This window comes from Lepisma saccharinum, chromosome 2, assembly GCF_977018435.1.
Source record: "Lepisma saccharinum chromosome 2, izLepSacc3.1, whole genome shotgun sequence".
Lineage (NCBI taxonomy): Eukaryota > Metazoa > Arthropoda > Insecta > Zygentoma > Lepismatidae > Lepisma > Lepisma saccharinum.
In genome coordinates, this window is record NC_139230.1 from 134,182,946 (window position 1) to 134,204,537 (window position 21,592).

At 39.1% G+C, this 21,592-nt stretch overlaps 1 protein-coding gene across 1 annotated transcript in view; it reads left to right on the plus strand.

Moving 5' to 3' along the window:
* Nucleotides 1-21,592, plus strand: part of LOC145984503 (uncharacterized) — a 188,591-nt gene that overhangs the window by 161,555 nt on the left and 5,444 nt on the right. The window contains exon 3 of the mRNA XM_083118159.1: nucleotides 16,110-16,269. Within this exon, the coding sequence (XP_082974285.1) occupies nucleotides 16,110-16,269 (160 nt within the window). The remainder of the gene's footprint in view (nucleotides 1-16,109; nucleotides 16,270-21,592) is intronic.

Here is a 21,592-nt window from a genome sequence, read left to right on the forward strand (position 1 = left end):
CGATCACGGTTAAGCTCTGGCAATTAGTAATATTTTATTATTACTGCAAGAACTGTGCCTTACTGCTAAGCCTACTAAGTGAATTTCCCTTCCATACACGTTACATTAAATCATTTTATGAACAAAAGAAATTTAGAAACATTGGCAGGTAACATCCCTAGAGAACAGTGTAATTTATTTTCATTTTTCATTAAAATATTTACAGTTAAAAATTTGATAACAAGATATTGTAGGAGTGGCAGCATTCCCCTCTCCTCGTGATCCAGTCTCGAACAACCTATCTGTGAACAAAGTGAACTATATAGAATAATGCTGATCCCTAGTCATAGAGGATCGCCGACCTCTACTCCGATGGAGGTACAAGGGCTGATACTTTCTTAATGTCACTCGGCCATCCAATTTATAATAATATTTTGAGACGTTTCGGGCGAGAGTATCTCATTTCCCAGTTAATCCGCCCATGACTAAATTTAAATTGCATAGGCTATTTTACGCTTAATGGGGAGAGTTTCTTCATTTTTTGTGTCCCATTTTGGATATTTTACGTTGCTTTTCACCGTAGAAAGATGAAGTAATGGCATTAAAATCGCACAAACACAATGAATCGTTTGTGCCTAACCAGCGTTGAACCCGCTTACCTCTGGAGGCTGTTAATCTCACCACTTAACCGTGGTTGGTTGGAACTTTAGTGAATGTACGTATGCCAATACAATTGTTTATAATGATAGGTTTGATTAGATATATTTCATTCGCTTACTTTCAGTTAATCGCAAAGATTATTTGGATCGAGTGTCTTGAGCACGTACTGCAGGGTCCATGGTAAATATGAAGTTAAGGAAACCGTCCCGTAATATTTCCATTGTACCAGAAATAGTGTTGCCCACGAGACGAGACTTTGCCCTGTCTCGTCTCGTGGAAATGCTGTCTCGTCTCGAAAATATTCGTTTGTCTTATGACACATGGTCAATCTCGTCTCGTCTCGAATTTTTGAAAGCCTGTCCTGTCTCGTCCCGTGGGCAACACTAACCTGAAAATACAACAGGAAAAATAGGAAGACAGAAGGGTGTGTATTTTAGGGACAAAATATCATTGGACATACCCATAAAAACCATAGGAAGATAAAATATATGGGTTTGAAAAATCGTTTATTGATTGTACTTCTCTTGAAATTGCTTTCTGTGAGGCGAGAGGTTGTATACACCTTACCCCCTTGATGTTGTCGCGAAGTACGTCGTGTTATTTTATAGTTTACCGTTGTCCTCGGTCTCCTTAGCGATTTTCTTTCAATCCTCAAATTTTGTATTGCATGTGGCATAGTTATAAACATAGTGATGGACAACTTGCCTGCTGCTTCAGCTGCAAACTTAAAATAAGAGAATCCAAGTAAAATTATGCTATTGCAGGTTTAATTTGTGGAAGCAAACGTTATCTTTTTCCTTCCTTCATTTCTACCCTTCACCGACCCTTCTCCAGACTTCGAGGCGTCATACACTGACACAACTTGCAGAAGCATTCTTCCCAAACTTGTTTCTGTCCGACTCAAGTGCTAGGGCGAATAAAGCATTGGATCGTATCGTTTCTCAACCTATGGGGCGCGACCCGCAGCTGGGTCCCGAGAGGGTGTTTTATGGGTAGCGAAGTCGAGCTTGAGAATTTACTTACTGTCTTACAAAACTATTACATTTAAAATACTAGTATATATTGTTTCAATATTTTAAATTCAACCCGTGTTGTCCGTAGTCTAAGCTTTACATTTCTGTTATGCGCACCCTACCATTGCTTTTCACCGGCATCTCTCAATTTCAGCTTTTAAAATTATATATGTATGGCACTTTTCTAGACTGAAGTATGTGAAATTTGTTTAAGCAAGCGTAAAAGAGGGCTTCGTAAATTACTCGATGTTAGCAAAAACACGTACTATTATAAACTGGGTGCACACCCCTTCAAGTAATTCTGCCGGCACCCATACTTGTGGGTCCCGTGAAGAGTAATATTCTTCAGGGGGGTCCCGTACTGAAAAAGGTTGAGAACTACCTGATTAGAGGCCCTTGAAAAGTTTGATTCGATTCACTGATTGATTGAGTTTATTTTACTTCGCTTTTCTGCTACTTCTGGCTAATCGCGAAGAAAAGAATGAGAAATGAAATTGAAGAAGAGACTCTCTCAAATAACCCCAATTCCCAGGTCGGGAATCGAACTAAGAACTCGTGGCGTACTACCCACTTCGTTACGCAGGGCGGTGCCCTAAAGAAAACTTGGAATTGGAAGTAAATTCCGCACAGAAATGCGTACAGAGTAAGTGAATGGTGGGTGACGTTTTCTGAATACTAATGATAATAATTAAAGAGTTGATTTAAGTCCCGAGAATGAAGAGAATTCGTTCAAACCTAATCGGGTTTGAACGGAATCAAAGCAAATATGTGCCTCCACCGGACATGAATTCGGGACCCTTGATAAAAAGTTGACAGCATTACCAGTGCACCATCAATATAAACGGCTTGAAAACACATTGCCCCTTTGCTCGTTTCAAGATGAGTCAGTTAGAGTCAGCGTCAGGGTGCAGGTGAAGTCCCTGGAGGTCTTTCAGTGCAAATTTAGAGACATATAGTACAGACAGATGCCTTTTATCATTCTTCTGAAAATTTATCCAAATGCTGTTTATACGGCCTTACTAAAAAACCTTGCGAAAAACACTTCGTTATGTGTTGCCGAACAAAGTTCATACATTGCTGAAGACATTATTGTAGTTTACAATCAAAATTATTTGGTTATACCATACAGTGTTGTAACGATGCTAGAAAAAGCCATTTTACCTATCGTATATTAATTTTAAAATGTGACTTTTTTTTCGTAGTTTCTCTTTTTTTTTAAGTTTGTCCAGTTGCTTATGCCAAATCACAGGAATGTAAAAGCTTTAATAACAGAAATTGGGGGAGAAATTATCTCACACAAACTAATTTGGAAGCATTAGGTGACTGTAACATCTAGAAACAATAGATATCGTGAATATAACTTGCCTGATAATTGCAGGACAAACCACATCGTTCGAAATTGATATTGCTGAAATTAATGTCTAATTATAGGGAACCATTGATTGATTTATTTGCTTTATTTTAATTCGCTTCTTGTGCCACTTTTTGCTAATTTGCGAAGATGGAGATGAGTGATGATATCATGAAATTGATGAATGGACACTCACAAACATCCAGACCAAGGCCGGGATTGAACCCGGGGCCCCTGGTGTCGTAGCGCGATGTGCTAACCACTCCACCACGGGGGCCGACTTATCAAGAACGAAACAAGTTTCAAAATATTAAATTTCGTATGTAAATAAATCACCGAATGCATAGTCCGCGTATGCAAGGGCCGAGTGACGGAGCAACCAAAACATTAAAAATTGCTTCATGTTTGTCAACCCGACGTTGGTCTACTTGTTAGCGTTGCTCTAACATTGAAATTTATGTGCTTGTATATCTGTTGTAAAATTCGAAAGTCTTTTCTTTTGTCACGGGCCGAAGGGGGGTCATAATATGGTGGAGCGGTGGTGGCGATTAGGGGTGCGAGGGGGTACTTGCCCCCTGTTCTTCGTCACTTTTGTCCTTGCACTGTGCTAAACCTTATCTTCAAAGGGAAATATTGTCTTTGCCCCGCGGTTTTGGAACCCAATCGCCGCCACTGGGGTGAAGCATTTCCTATCGTCATTCGGAGCTGTGCCGTTATCTTGTAAACACATTTTCTATGTTAACTTGGCGCTCACGTGTCGACCAACCACGAAATTGTTTTTTTTTCTTTCTGTGAATTGTATTGGTCTTCTTGTGCTTATGTGATTTTTTCTCATGATGGACAATACACACATATTGTAATGTCTCCCTTGCCCTCCGTGCGCACTCCTATGAGAAGGATTGTTACTGCTGTGACTTTCCATCCAAAGTATGATTTAGAACGGTCTTCTTTTCCTGAACAGGTATTGAACTTTTGAAAGATCCTAGGTGATTACTTTGAAGATCTGCCTCTTAAAGGAGGAGTTCAATGATACATGGATTCAACACACACAGAAACGCTCAGGTCGTTATACCTGACTCAACTTTTATTCATTTTTATTATTTTACTTCACTTTTCGGACACTTTTGACTAATCGCGACGATGAGGATGAAGTTGATGAAGTGACACTCGCATCCATGCCCAGTCCAGAATTCGGAACATTGGACGCCGGGCGACAAGTAAATCGAGTTCACAAACGTTGACTTCGTAGTAACCATTTATCTACTCGTCATTATATGAACACTGACGTCATCAAAGCTGCTACCCTCGAAATATAAATAACCATCAAGACTTAGTTTCGGTTGTGATAAATTGTAGACAGTTGTTGCTTCATTCTGCGTGCAACATTTCATCGTAACCTAACCTCTCGATTTCAATACACCGTGCTGTTTGAAACGCTCTTCATTTGATTTGGTGTTTTTTAAGTCCACTTTATGCACAGTAAGGCTAATCGGGACTGGACCTACAGTTTAAAGTGGGATCCGAACCACTTGTGCCTCCACCGGGTATCGAACCCGGGACCCCTTGATTACAAGGCAAAGACGCTACCACTGCGCCATGGGGGGAGGCCCTGACACGCTCTTCATTTCAACAGTTCACTCATTAGGTCCTTATTGATGTTGTCATTTATATAGGGTGACCGTACGTCCCGTTTTGACCGGGACAGTCCCCTTTGAGAGGCGTGTCCCGGTCGTCCCTTCGATATTATTTAAAAACACTATTTGTCCCGTTTTATAAAAGTCTAGGTGTTAGCTTGAAAACGAAGTATAAAGTTGAGACATTTCATGGTAAAAAAATTTGTATTGTTTTGCGTGTGTTCCGTTATTTGTAGAGCAGTGCATAAGCATGTCCAAGAAGCGTACTTGCAGTTTCAATAGGGACTTGGTACAAGACACAAACCAAAAACTCAAATGGTAAATCTCGCGTCAGATGTGTGGGGTAAGGTTTTCAAGGAGATTTATAAAAGGTTGATGAAAAAATATAGCTGCTCTCAAGAAGATTGATTGTTCTGATAAATACTTCTTGCACTCCTCAACTTTAGCGTAGCGCTAACATCAAAGGTTGATCAGAAGGAACCAGAAATACCGTGTAAGTCACACCGAGATTATAAAAACGACAGTTCATATTTCAAATAATAATAACGATAGTATAATTATAAAAATAATTTTATAATTAGGCCTAACTTATTTTTCAGGAGGGGAGGAGGTAAACTGATCTCCTTGGAATGTCCCGTTTTTGGGCCAAAATATTATGGTCACCCTACTACTAGGGCGCCAAAATATCTAGCTCCGGGGCTCTCATTCCATTGTAATTATCATACTCTTACCATGAAAGGTCTCCCGCTTATTATCCGCGGTCCCGGGTTCGAACTCTGGTCAGAGCTCCAAAATTTGGGTGATGACTCGAAAGAATGAATATAGTTCGGAAAACTTAATAAGGACGATCTGGCTGCTATTGAAAAAGTCTGATAACAGCGGCGATGGGACTCAATGCTCTCAACGAAGAACCCATTGATAGGCTTTGGTCTTCATAAGGCTGTTGGCTATGCAGAGCACCTGCGTTATATTGAAAACTGAAAATTTCCATTACGTGAAGTCAAATTAACAATTTTGTAATAGCAATTTTTAAGTAATAAGCATAATCTTGAGTTTCGGGTCATAAAAACTAATGTTTAGAGTGTGAGCGAGCAAATCAATTGTTACTAAATACATGGTAAAAACAGACAATTTGGTCCAAATTGAACAAAGTATATTTTGTCCCAATCCTCCAACCCCACTCACGTCCCTGGTCTTGTATGTATACGTGTCAGTTAGAAACCGAATTCATTGCCTTGTGCTCACTGAAGGTCTGCTTGAGACGATTCTCGACACTTTGGCGCCAGCGGACAGCTGCGTCGCTCGGAACTTGCTTTTGTCGCGGGCACGATTCGAATGGAAACAGACAACTCTGCTAGTGATTGTTGCAGTCTAATTCTCGAATGAATATTTCACTTGCTCTCGTTGCCTTCACGAATTCTATTTAAAGCAGCTCAATAAATCAAAGAACGATATAGCTATATAGGGAACCTTTCAACAACTCTCATATTCGCAGCCAGAATATTTTACAATAACAGGTGTTAATTGTATTTTTGACTGTAAACACAAGAATCTAATAAAAATCTTCCCACATTTTTCATCACGTTTCAATGAAGTCAAAAATTACAATGTTCAAACTTTCTTGTATTACTTTTCTAGATATCCAAGTTACAAGATGTGATTTCTCAACGATAACTTTGTTACAACATTAATATATTTCTGTCATTGTAATCAGCAATTCTTAGCTAGGGTATAGTAAACGTTCATGCAACTTCCCACTCTTTAAAATTATACACTTTTACGTGAGGTGAGATCCCGTCAACATAAGTTAGGATTTGAGGAACAGAAACGGATGACACGCTCACTCATCAGTGGTGCTTTCAAATAACAATTACAAAATGTCAGATCAAGTTTACGCCATAGATTAAGCTGATGCACTCGTACCCGGACTGAGATTTTCTGTGGTTTCTACAAACGACCGCAGGCATAGCAGCTTCGTCGTTGGCCAGTATTATTCAAATATTCCTAAATCAAGTAATTGTCCAAAATAGTGGACATTAAGTGAGATAGGAAGTGTTGGCTCTAACAGCTACATTCGTGCAACGATTTAATAAATTTTATTTTACCTTTACATGATTCACATTATAATCATCAATAAATATTCCACACCTTCCTGACAATTAATATTATAATGCAATATCTGAAGTGCAATAATGAACGTGGTATGGTGTCTGACTATCACGGGGTGACCTACCTAGGATTTTATTATTAATTAATTCAATACTTCGAATCAATATTTAGCTATTTGCAGTTTTTTATGACAGGTCTGCTCATGAGAAACCGTTGAAGGGAAAAGTGAACTGTGCACCGTATACGACGAAGAGAAAGAAAACTGTTCGTGTTAACTAACTCCTTTATTACGAAGAATATTTCTTTATAGGATAAATCTCTAACATGCCCACATGTACGTATTGGTTTAGGTCTCTGGTTTGAATGCTTATTTAGAAAAATAAATAACAGAAATAAAAGTTTCATCGATGTAATTAAATGTTACAAAGATTTGCGCAATGTAGGACAAAGTGAGGAAACCTGATGGAATTTAGTTATTGTTAACGATGGATTACGGCTGTAATGCTTCATTTCCGTAAAAGATATCCTGAAACACGGCATATGCTTAAGTGCACAATCCATTTTCCCTCCAACGACATTCAAATCTAAAGTCTTAAAATACCACCATAAAATAGAGATTGTTCATTTTGCGCTCGTAGGCTTGTTGCACTACGTCTCTGTGTATTAGTAGCGACATGTTTTGTGCTGTCAATGGTTGGAAATGATTCGTGTGTACGTCGATGCAAACTGTTTCTTTCAAGGTTAGTTGATAAAACTACACACAATAATGAAACTAGACCGTATGATCGCAATGATCGAGACATTTAGCTTCTTGTGCTTTTCTAGTCGAGTCAGTTTGTTCTGCCTAGACGACACCATCTACTTTTTATAAGTAGTGAATTGAAAGCATTTCTTGTGACTAAGAAATGTCTACCTCTGTTGCTAATATCGGATTCTTGAGATAACAGTGCAGAATAATAGTGTGTTCGCCTCTACCTCACTTTGGTGTAGCCACTTGTTTTATTGCGACATGTATGAGAGTTATTACAGCCGACATTGCAAGAAAATATAACGCAACATCAGTTTAGGGTTGTACAGTCGGGGTACCGTGCGTCCATTTCGATCTGCAGCCGAGAGATCGGGAGAAGCGTGGCGGGCGGCACTGACGGAGATGCCGACATTTGCGGCCTGAAATGCCCGCTTATTTTTATGGATATATGCAGACATTTATATAAATATTGCAAAACGAGCACTAACCTGTGTTATAAGAGTATGGTTTGAATTTTATTAGCTTAGTGACTGTATGTGCCGATGATTTTGACACGCCCACCTCTTGTGAAACACGGCGTAGAGGTTTGTTTGGAGAACGTTCTAAAGCTGCACCAATATCATCGAGTTTTGCTTCGGTTAGAATCCGTCGTTTTTGCTTAGGTGTTTTAAAATTTAACGATACAGTTTCTCGTAGTTTAAGGACAAGATATCTAACCGTATCTCTATGTGGAGTTGAAAAGCATGGGAATTTCTGTACAAATTACCTACACACGTCTCTACACGAGTTTGTTTTCACGTAGGTACGTGTCATACATAAAAAATCTTTGTTCTAACGTGAATCTTGCGGCTGGCATTCCAATCGTCTCACTGACACGTCACACATACACACTACAATAACACAAACAAGTAACTGCAAGTAACCAAGAATAACACTCTTGCGCACAGTACGAAATTAACACGCTCTTGGTTTACATTGCTCGCCACTATATTTACAACTCTGTCTTCATCTAGTCGCGAAGGAACAAAAAACTCGAGCTCGGATATTTCGGATTGCGAGGAAGCTCACGAAAACCATTCACTTTTATCGGTTTCGTCTGCAGTGTAATCCTGATACAGTGTTGCACATTCGAAACCTCCAAACGATTCCCATCGCCACAAAACTCTTTCAAGGATATAAACTTAAGCAGGACGTTACTGATCAAAACCATGATTAAAATGCTTTTTTATCTGTGGCTCTTAACATCGTTTCTAAAGCGTATTTATTTGTGTATATAAGAGCAGAACTTGGATGAATTACAGAAGAACTTTTGCGTGTTATAACACAGGTTAGTGATCGTTTTGCAATATTTATATAAATGTCTGCATATGTCTATAAAAATAAGCGGGCATTACTGGCCGCAAATGTCGGCTTCTCCGTCAGCGCCGCCCGCCACGCTTCTCCCGATCTCTCGGCTGCAGATCGAAATGGACGCACAGTAGTAATGATCCCATTGAACGTCAATAATGTTGCTACAACACAGAAGTGTCCGTGACTGTACGATATGCTTATTTACCAATAATATACTCCTCCCAAATCTGCCTCGAGAACGTTGCTTCATTTCTCTTTCTTAATCGTGGTTGCGTATTGCAAGGGTGAAGTGTTTGTGATATCCAGGTAGCAAGGTGGTGAAATGGGTTATTTTTATCGACATGAAGACATACGATATTTAAACTTATTGACTGTATGCTTGCTCTTGGTGCAGGTGGAACTCGTTTGTTTGAGTTGGTGTTTTAAGTCCACTTTATGCACAGTAAGGCTAATCGGAACTGGACCTACAGTTTGAAGTGGAATCCTAACCACTAAGTACCTCCACCGGGTATCAGACCGGTATCCCTTGATTACAAGGCGACGAAGCTACTACTACGCCATTTTTTTTTAAAGGAATACCCCCAAGCGGAAGTTATTCACTTTATTCTCAAGATATTCATTTCTCGGTTAATCTCAATTTTCAGTTTTTCTCATTTGGACAAACACAAATACCTATGCCTTACCTGGGACTCGAACCCGGAACCTGTGGCGTCGTAGCTCTCTGTGCTAACCAATCCTCCACGGAGGTCGACAGCTCCATCGGGGAGGCTTTAAGTGGAACTTACCCCTCCCACTTCACTGCGAGAAGAACTACCGAAGTAAGAAAGGACCGGGTTGTCCGGTAAAAAAGGCGCGAGAACGAAACGCTTGTGGCCCAGGTGCAAAGAAACACCAGCAGACTTCATGGGTGACGTGGAAGTAGAGGTCAGGGGATGAACAGTTACTGTGATTGGGTTGTTGCAAGGAATAAGATTTATAAAACGTTTTATTGTTCGCTCCATTCGCGAAACAAACACGCTTCACATCAAGTTTATACGTCGATCATTCATTATTACAATTATGCGGGAAACTCTGTTTGTAAAAACATCTCTTCCTTTCCTGAGAAGAATTCAATAAAACAAGCGGCACGCGACACGCTTAACTTGGAAACCAGTATTCAGAAATAAATGCAACCTTTCGTATCAAAGCGACAGGACAAGCTGCACGTGTCGCTCTGATTAGGCAATTTTCTCAATACCGTGCATCCTGTCACCTCGTGCTCTTGTTAGCTCATGTGCTGTGAATATTTGAATTTAAACTAACTGTGCTAGTGTCGCTTGCCGCTTGCAGCTTCTGTGTGAATTCTCCGTGTCGCTTGTCGCCTGTCATTTGTAGCTTTTTGGATTTGTAAGGGATATTTCACACGAAAGCGACAACCACCACGTGTCCCTTGGAAGCGAACCCGCAGTGATGAATTGAACCTTTCGAACAGAAGCGACACGACAAGATGCAGGTGTCGCTTGAAGCTTGCGTGTCTCCGATTGCCAGTTTTGTTAATACCGTGCATCATGCCGCTTCGTACTTTTGTTCGCGCATGCGCGGTGAATGTTTTGCCTTATATTGAATGGTCTAATGTCGCTTGTCGCTTTGGTATAAAATCTCCATGTCGCTAGTCGCCTGCCGTTTATGCCGTTTAAGCAGCTTCTAGACCGAAGCGTAACGCGACAAGCGACAAGCCTCGGTAATCAATGAAACGTTTCGAACTGATACAGCACAGTAAGCTGCAAATATTTCATGTCGCTTGGTTGTGTCATTCAAACTGGCTATTTCATCAATGTTGTGCATCGTGACGCCTCAACTTGTTGTCGTGCACGGGCGGTGAATGTTTTAGTCTACAAGACAAAAGGAACCCATGTCTCTGGTCGATGTGGAAGCACACTGTCGCTTGTCGCCTCCGTCAGAATTCTTCCCCTGACCCCTTCAAGGAGACTTCAGATTGAAGCGACAAGTGGCAGGCGACAATCGACAGGCAACATTGACATGGACGTCAGCAGGACTTTTTCCAGGGAGGGGAAAGGAAGGTATTTTTTCCAGGGGGGCAAATAAGCCACAATTTCCCCAATGTTCCCTCAAAAAACATTGCTTAAATTTGAATTTATCATGTTCGTGCATTAATTAACACATTTTATTGTGGCTGAAATGAAATCATATGTGTGAAATATATAATTTTTGGTTGACTTTCATTTTCCAGGGGGGACACGTCCCCCCTTGCCCCCCTTCCGGACGCACATGAACACTGGCGACTTCAATCTAAAGCAAGAAATTCACCGCTCATGCGCGAAAAACCTAATGCATCAACCCGCAAGCGACATGTGCAGCAATTCGAAAGGTCGAATTGATTACTAAGGGTTCACTTCCAAGCGATACGTATCTCTTGTCGCTTGTTACCTATTGCATTTCGCTTGGTAGCATGCCAATAAAGAGCTCCGTTTCACACAGTTGCGGCATGATAGGCCGCACAAGCCTGCTTTGATTTCTGAAATCTTCAAACAACACATAAAAGTATGCAAAGTAAAAATTAAGATTCAGCGATTAAGGTAAATGTGATTATTTTCTCAATTCCACAGTGGGGCAAAAACTCCTTAAGTACGGCACTGACTGCACAACAGTTAATCCCTTCCTAACTCCGCCGCGAGAGGAACTCTTCTTTTCCCCCTCCCCTTCCGACCGCCGCGAGAGGAACTTTTCTTTTCCCCCTCCCCTTCCGAATGCTCTGCGGCGAGACAGATACGTCCAAGCTACGCGCTCTCAATTGACGCCGTAAAGCGCATTTCACAACTATTTGCCCAATTCGGTATGGCACGTAGCTGCTTACACACAGGAAGAAATCCTGTGACCTTCAAGAATTGTGATTGGTTGGACGGTTTGTGCAATATTGATTGGTACCCACAACGGATGCAATTCTATTAAAATTACAACACGTAATTTAGACAGGTGATATTGGCACCAGGTTCCAACAAGAATAGTAACCATTTTTTCGTGAGGGAAACTGCATAAATGATAATTTTCAAAAACCACGGTGGTATTTGTGATCACATGCATGGTCTCGACATTTTAAAATGAATTTGATTATGCTAATTTATCAAATTATAGTGGTTCCAACAACATATGTACACTCACTCGGGCCTTATAAGACCACGTTTACACGTATGGGTGTGTGTGTGTGTGTGAACTTAAACCGGAAGTGGACCGGAATTGGACCGGAAGTAAATATGTGTGGGCGTGGGTGGGTGTGGGTGTATGTGGGTGGCTCTTATGAGCATTTTTGGCTTAGTTTTAAGTGTAGCCATAGCAATATCAAGAAGAGCATATTTTTAACAAGCTTATGGACAACAATCTCACAGATGTAGCTTTTGTAAGTGTAGGCAAATCAATCTGAGGGGGCTCATCATTTCACGGGAAATTCCCGAGGGCATTTTTACAAAAATCTTGGGTTAGACAGAGTACCACACTTGAGCAATAAGCTCATATGCACATCTTGAGCTAGTTTTAAGTGTAGCCAAATCTGCCTGAGGGGGGCTCATCATTTATCGAGATAGTAATATCACAAATAACACTACTCGGTTCTGCAGCAGAATATTATATAGATATGAAAATTGTCGACAAATTGAAGATAATTTTCTTTAAAAATAATTTCAGGTTGTTTGAAGAGAATGAAGTGTTGCTTGTTCTTGTTAACCTATCGTCTCATACCCTTAGGTATGGGGGGATCTTTTGGGAATGTAGCTCACTAATCATCATTCATCCTTGATGGTAAAGCACTCTCTGCTCGTGGTGAGCTTGATGGTAAGGCGCTAGAGGTACTAAATTTACACACATGAATGGCAACGCATGACACTTGAGTTTCACACCCATAAAGACTGGATAAGCATGGGTAATGTAAGGATATACCTGTCTCTGTACTGCAACTGAAGATCTGCCGTGAGAGGTTATGCCTGTGACTGTACGTAGAGTCTGACTTGCGACTAGCGTTAACACACTCTCCCTAGAACCTCCTCCTCTCTCTCTCTATTCAATCGTAACTTGCTCCTAATAACTGAATTAGAACTGACCCCGAAATCTCTGCCTCCCAGACATTTATTAAAATTCAATTTACTAAACAAATGCACAGTCAGGACTGTAGCCTCTTCCTGGATTTCGTCCGTTTACATGTTTATACCGCTGATGAACAGGAAGAGCTTCAGTGCTGTCTGACACTGCATTCCTGTGATGTTACTGAATATTTCCTGATTGGAAAACGATGGTTGAATGACTGGAAGTTGGAGTTCGTTGTTCATAATAATTAAAAGATACTACGGATCGTTACGCTATGCACTCTGAAAAGTAGTGTCAGTTTTGAATATAGAAGCGAGAGAAATATAAAGTGATAAACTGAAGAACTTCGTCAGGGAAAATACGTCCAAGGAACTCACATTCGCAACCAAAATAAATTTAAAGGAGAAGCAAAGGCATCGGAAATAGTGAATAAATATGTTCCTTAAAAAAATATTAAGTTATCGTGAAAGTGATTTGATAACAAATCTTTGTTTTCCTGACGTGGAACATTTATTGTGCACAAATGAATTTTAATGATAACTTTCATTATCATTATTATTATTAATATTATTATTATCATTATTATTATTATTTAATTATTTTTGGGAATATAGTTCAGTCTTCTCGTGTGTTGATTAGTATTACTGTGCTTCTAAGTGTTTATTTAAATATGCTATAAATTATAGTCATTTGTGTAAGAATCTTAATTATCAATCTTGCGTCAAATCTGTGGACCCAAAGTGTAAACTTTTCCTTAAAGTTGCTAATCTTACGAATTTGTATTGATTTAGAGGTCAAGTAGGAAGCTCCAGATTTTTTCCGCTTTTTTCGGCATTATGGATCACTGTGCACTGGTGCACGTGTGTCACCGACCGCCAGCGTGCGCACAGCTGGATTGGAGCGGTCACGCGAACAACGTTGGAAGCAACGTCTTTTGGTGAAAATTATGTAAAAATGGAAGGACATTGCATTATTTTTCTTTAATTGATTTGGTTTATTTTACTTTGCTCTTCTGTCACTTTTGGCTAATGATTAGATGATGGATGAGTGATGATATGATGGAATTCATGAAGTGTCATTCACAATGAACATCCATGCCCAGCCCAAGATTCGAACCCTAGACCCCTGGAGTCGTAGAGTGCTGCGATAGCCACTCCTCCACGGAGGTCGGCACAACACTGTATTAAACATGCTGAATCCAATAGTGATATTAGTATTAAATTTGCTTCACAAATAACACCACTTTCTGTGACACTGCAAATGTGTTGGAAACAACAGAACACAATATTGCTGACTTTAGTGAAGTATAGTTGACGTCTTCTGAGAGAAAAGAACCTAGTAAGGGCAGAAAGCATAAAAAAGTGAATGAAGATATCCTTCAGGAATAGTGGAAATGTTTGTATTTTATATCGAATTGAAACAAGCCAGTGCGTGAGAAATTACCCCAAAAGTGGTGAGTAGATCAACTTTGTATCTTCACTATTTTTATCCCCATTACTCTGTGCCTTTGACACAGTGTGGCAAAAGAACAGCGAGGATCTGGAAACATATAATTGCTCGCCAGCAAACATCGTGAACGTAATCAACGTATAAAAGAAATTCATACCTGCGAAGAGAGCTGAGTAACGGCATCTGCTTGATATATGTACATTTCACGTCTATGTAGAGTGAATAAGTTTACCATTTTTGTTTTCTATTTGAGCTAAATTTAATTAAATTTACCACTGATATATTGTGAAAGTGTTCAATAGATAATGAGAGTCTAAGTGCTTCCATTTTGTTTGTTTTTATTGTGTTTCTGTGTGTGAAACTATGCAAAACTGTCAGTACCGTATCGTACACGAGGTTTTGGGTAGAAGTGACAAGTCTTCTGTCATTCTTAGCATAGCAGGAAACAGAGAAAAGAATGCGGAATAAGCAATTAGGCAAACATTAGGTTATTGACTTGAGATACGGGTATGGAATGAGCATTGGAATCGAGAGGGACCGAGGACAGTTGGCCAGGATACGAGACAGAGTAAAAATCGCGGATGGTGAGAGAGAATGGAAGTGGGGGACGATTATTAGACAATGGTGTGTGAACAGAGTGAATTCTGACAGGGAGGTCAGACATGTGACAATTGAGAGGACAAGTGTGGAAATAACCTTCATGTAATTGTGAGGCAAGTAATATCCTTTTCGAGACAAATCTATATCGGTTCAGTCACGGAGAGTACAGAAATCCAATTATTGTACATGTAAGTTCTTTTGCCATAACTTTGAATGTAACCTCTTGCATACATCACATTTAGGCCAAGCGAGTGATAACCATCTGAAAGATGAATGATGAATAACTACACCACCCAATACAATCTTAAGATCTCTAGTTCGATCCAAACGAAGTATTAAGATTGCGTTACGATACTGATGGGCGACAAACTAAAAATAAGAAGCTAAACATTTCCCTCCGTTTATTCACTACACATTTTGCTTTCAACTTATTTTCTTATTTTCTGTTACCTTAAATAAAGCAAAGATACCTTAAGAAGCTTTTCTTTAGCCTGTTTGCTGTATCAAGAATAACGTTGTAATTAATACTCTGGCAGGTAGTTACAACGTTGTTCTCTCTGTAAAGAACATCTTTTTACTATATGTTTCTTATAAATACATACCACCTCAATAACAAGGGAAAATGTTTTGGTCAGTGTACGATAGTGTCAAAAAGAGAGAATTAAAGGATTTACTTCAAATAATATTAAATAAGCAATTGATAAATTATTTTTGTCTCCTCCAATTTTTTTGTTTAAACGTTGTTCGTGTAACAGATTCAAATATTGTAGTAGAAATCTGGAAGTATTCATGAATCACCCTGCATATGTACACACCAGCAATCAAGCCCAGGGATCCTGGCATCAAGTTACGGAAATATTTGATACAATTGCAATATTATAAGTAAGATAGCTCATTCCCCGAGGTATGCTAGGCGTAGCGCGCTTTGATGCTAGAGGTTCCAGATTTTATATCTAGTTAAGACATGGATGTATGTTTGCCTCATCATGTAGCTATAACATTAGTTCATCATACATTTTCATCATCGCAATTATTCTATGGAGGTAGAAATTTGACGTAAAATATCAAACATGGAAGTAGAATATATTAATGTGTCCCAATAAGATTTGCTTGATGTGAGTTTACTATTGTTATTTCTTCAGTAAGAAGCAGTCCACTTGCATTTGCGGTATCTTCGGAAGAAGTCAGGTGGACAGTCGATACAACACAAGAGGACCACCATTAGTTACAACGAGACTTCGTCACAAAGTCCCATGCGGTGTAATTGGTGTGAAGAATTGCTCTGACAGCTGCGTGGAGGAGGTAAGCATTTTTAACAAGAGGAATTATTTATAATTTACATATATACATATGTGTTTGTGTGTTTGTGTGTGTGTGTGTGTGTGTGTGTGTGTGTAAGTGGAAATACATGTTAACAAATTACGAAATTTTGCTGACATGGTATTCTGTCGTTGGTACGCGTAGGCTATCAATTTGTTTTATTTTATACAACTTACTTTGTTCGGGTAAACAATTATTTTCTCTTTGCTGTGACATATTTTTCTTTTTATGTTAGGGTAGCCTTAAAAATAAATATTTGTTTGTTCGACAAGCAAGATAAACATTTTGTTTTTGGAAATTGAAGTCGTCGTTCACTGAAATGAATATTTTTACCTTGGACAAGCTAGTGTTATAGTGTTAGATACGAACACATTCCAACGGTCATTACGTGCAACGCAAATAAACGGTGTCGTGAAAGTTGCGCAGGGATATTTGCGCCTACCGATATTTTTCGTGATGCTTACCGATCCAGGAAATTGAAAATTAGAAATTAGAAATTACAAATTACTTATTCATGGGAGAAGTTCAGCCTGTGGCTGCTCTACCACTTAACCCGCAAAATCTAGTACACTAAAACAAACAAAATATAATTACTACTATAACATAAGAATACCATTACATTTTCACTTCTAAATATTTCAGTAATTAACACACTAAAAAGATAAAAACAATTTTTTCTCATTCACACACATCAAAATGTTCATCTTGGGTTCAACTACACGAGTTGCGTTGAACTCTTATTTCCTTCCCTTCACACGTTATCCAGTAATGTTTAAAGGCAGGACCATATCCCCTGTGCTAGAAATGAAAATGGGACATCAACACATTTTTAGACGTGGAATTCCTTTGCCATATATATTCACGTTCAGCACTAACTTATACCAACTGTTCTGTATACGCAAGGCTTCACAGAAAATTTGCCAATTTCTGTGAAATTTTCAAGTTTTGAGAAACTAGATCTATTCTATCTTACAACTTGACGTTCATTTTCGTAATTCCCCCTTCAATTTCTGTCAAAAATGGCGTGCTCTGCATCTGGTTCTAAATATGCAAAGGAGTAAATATTTTCTGGATTAACCTTTTAAATATAAAAAACAAAATTAAAGTAGAGGAGAGAAGAGAAAAGAGAAGGAAAACGAGATGAGAGAAGAGTGGAGAGTAGAGTAAAGGAGAGAAAAAGAGAAGAATGAAAAGAAGAGGAGAAAAGTGCGTGGAGTCGGAAATCTATCGAGCGGATGTGCCGCCGGAATATCTTTTCCGGGGGTTTCCCGTCAATGGGCGCTGAGGATGCAGCTGTGAGCATTTCTTTTGAATGACGCTTTGACTAATGATTCGAGTGATGGTATGTGAGGAACGGCCCCCAGCTTGCAATGGCACTGGCAGAACCGGTAAATTGATATTTTCCGGAAGAATACTTAATATCAGCTGAGTTAATTAAATATGGTGGGAATTCGTTAATACATCAAATTCATAAATAAATTTGTTTAATATGGAATAAACAATAAATCCCTCAACGGTGGAAAGAATCCATAATTGTTCCTGTGTTTAAAGAAGGTGATAAAATGAACTGCAATAAGTACCATGGAATTTCTCTACTCTCAACAACATATAAACTATTATCTAACATTCTTTTAACAAGACTAACCCCATATGCTAATGAAATTATAGGTGATTATCAATGTGGATTTAAAAGTAACAGATCAACTACAGATCAAATTTTTCCCATCAGACAAACACCTGAGAAAAAGTGGGAATATAATCAAAGTGTCTATCAGTTATTCATTGATTTCAAAACAGCATATGATTCAGTTAAAACAGATAAATTATATAATATATTAGTCGAATTTGGAATACCTAAGAAGCTTGTTAATATGATACAAGTATGCACCAGTGAAACAGAAAGTAAATTTCGTGTGGGTATTAATGTGTCTGACAAATTTACAATTCATGATGGGTTAAAACATTATCTCCATTGCTCTTTAATTTTGCCTTAGAATATGCTGTTAGAAAGGTAAAAGAAACTAACGAAGGACTAAAATTAAATGGCGTGAGTAAGTTGTTAGCATATGCAGATGATGTAGACTTATTAGGGGAGGATATAAATACAATTAAGAATAATGCTAAAATATTTTTCGAAGCAGCTATAGAGATATGTTTGGAAGTTGGCAAAGATAAAACTAAATATATGCTTACAGGTCGAAACCAAGTATTAGGTAATAATCAAAATCTAATTATTGATAACAACTCGTTTGAACCAGTTTCCAAATTCAAGTACTTAGGAGTAATAGTAACACATGAAAATGATATTAAAGAGGAAATAAAAAGCCGGCTCAGTTCAGGAAATGCATGTTACTTTTCTCTTCATAAACTTTTGTCTTCTCGTTTAATATCTAAGAAACTAAACGTTAAAATATAAAATTGTAATAATAACAGAAATTTGGCCCCTTACATTGAAAGAAGAACATAAATTGAGAGTGTATGAAAATATGATTCTTAGGAAAATATTTGGACCTACAAGGGGTGAGGAGACAGGTGAGTGGAGAAGATTACACAATTTAGAACTACATAATTTGTATTCATGTCCAGATATTATTAGAATTATTAAATCAAAAAGACTTAGGTGGGCAGGTCATGTGGCACGAATGGGAGAGAAAAGATGAATTTACAGGATTCTTGTTGGAAAACCCGATGGTAAGTGACCAGTAGGAAGGTCAAAACTAAGATGAAGGGATAATGGTGAGATCGGTAGAGATGGAAAACAATATATAGATCTTGTTCAGGATAGGGACAGGTGGAAGGCCTGTGTTGCTGCAGCCATGAACCTTCGGATTTAAAAAGGCTAGGGAGTTAGTTACTTAGACCAATCTGCAATTCTTCCATTGAGTTAGTACTTCCATGTGTTTTCCCACAGTAGATCTCGAGCTACTGGTCGCCAAGGTAGTGATGTGTAATGTGAATGTGAACAACGATAGTACATATCCTCATATGGAGCCTTGTATCTTAATTTACCATAATAACATGGTATGACTGGTAGGGTCTCTGAAGGGGAGGACGGACTACAAGTTACCATATTGTGTGCATCTCATTGTAAGAAATATTAGGCAAAATTAACACATATTTAAATTCTACAGGGTTTTCCCAAAGTCCTTCTCACATTTAAATTCACCATAACTTTGTAACTTACAGCGATATCTAAGTGAAATAAATGTTGTACTGCACAGCAGTCTTTAAAATGTTAAGTGGCAAAACTGCACGTTGAGAAAATCACGTGACTGCGAGCAATCAGGTGTTAATAAGATGACGTGGATTCAGGAGAAGTCAGTGCGTTTTGTGGTAGGCAGAGCAGGAATTCCAATGGCACATAATTGATCTGTGTCGACAGATCACCTATTCGGGACTTTCTTCTGAGAGGAAGATATCATGACGGGTGCTACCGACCTCAACATGCTGCAGACGTCTTCCTTCCCCAGCTGATTACACTTGGTATCAAGGATGACGTACATTTCCAGCAAGACAAGACAAGACACCTCCCCATTTCGCTCTTACAGTCAGAAACTTCCTTGGTCAAGAATTCAGAAGCAGGTGGATTGGCTGCAGAGTACCCATATCATGACCCGCAAGGTTGCCAGATCTGACTCAGTGTGACTTTTGACTGTAGGAATATGTCAAGATGGATGTGTACTCGGAGAAGCCAAGAAACCTGGATGACCTCAAAGCAAAGATATCTGCAGTCATGGCGGGACATTCGGATGAGCAGCGCCGGAAAGTCATTGTGGGGTTCGGGACAAGATTGCAGGAATGCATTAAGCAAGGCAGTATTGCCAGGTAAAATTTTAAAGACTGCTGTGAAGTACAAAGTTTATTTCATTGAAATATCTTTGTTCCTTATGAAGTTATAGTGAATTTAAATGTGGGAAGAACTTTAGGAAAACCCGGTATGCAGAAATGTATTTATGCTGCACTCCATATAAATCACTGCACATAAGAGTAGTGAAAGCAAACACACACAATTCTACAATATTTGCATTTAATTTTTTACATGTGGAAACTGTTTTCGGGCATAATAGAAAATATACTTGGAAAGAGGGCAATTTTACACGCCTTAGAGATCATTTGCTGTACGTACAAGGCCCATGTATTGGTTTATTTTTTGGAACATCACAGAAAACTCTGGTTTAATTAAGTTTCACTGCTTGCTGGTTTTCACAATGTTATGTTATACACAAGAAGAATATTCATACAATATTGGGTGTCCGACGTTCAGTGGCGTGCCATAGATTTTCGAAAGGGAGACGTTACTTACATTTTTCATAGTAGTTTGCCTTTATTTTGCCATTTTGCCTTGACGTTATTTTCTTTTGAATATTGGTTTCAAAGGGGGGTATGACCCCACCAACACAACCCACTTGGGCACACCACTGTCGGAGTGCGACTGACAGTTTTTAAGAGTGTGTTATTATTTTAATATGGTAAAGAATAGCTAGAAACAAAAAGTTTTATTGTAAGCAGTTACAGCTCAGTATAGTTCCAAATGAGCTCCGTGTGTTGCACGGAAAATGTCCAGCCTGTATTCAATCTGCCTTCACGTGTTCAGTAGCATCTGAGGGGTTACAGAAGCAAGAGCATTCCGAATAAAGTCTTGCAGTTCTTGTAGATCATCTATCTTATGGCCAGAATGCACAATGTTTTTGATGTACCCCAAAGAAAGAAGTCTAGAGGGATAACATTTGGAGAATGGGGTGACCAGGGAATTGGCACACCATGTCCGATCCAACATTCAGGAAATTTTCTAGGAAGATACTCCATCACCTGACGGCTCCAATGTGGCAGGGACCCATCCAGTTGTAATATCTATCGCCCTCGGTTATAAATGATGCAATTGGGGAACCGCAATGTCATATGTGAGAACGTCTATCCTGTTACCATTTGCTCCTTTAAAGAGAATGACATATGACGTCATCATGCGTCAAAGCACAACAAACATTCAATATTGAACTGTTTCGGATGTGTTCCAAATGAGTATGTGTCTTCTCTGAGCCCCATATTCTTCTAACATTGTGTCTGCTACAACAACCTGACAAGTGGAAAGTTGCCTCATCTGAGAAAGCAATCCTCGATAGAAAAGTTGGGCAAATCAATCTTCTACAGAATGTCAATCGCAAATGAACGTCTTGTCGGCTGTCATCTAGCTTAATTTCGTGCAACAACTGCACCTTTTGTGCACGACTTAGTGAACAGTCGACCTTGGAATTCCTAGCTGCCTGCTCACCTCCCGTGGGCTAAGTGTGAACAGTGGCGTAGCAAC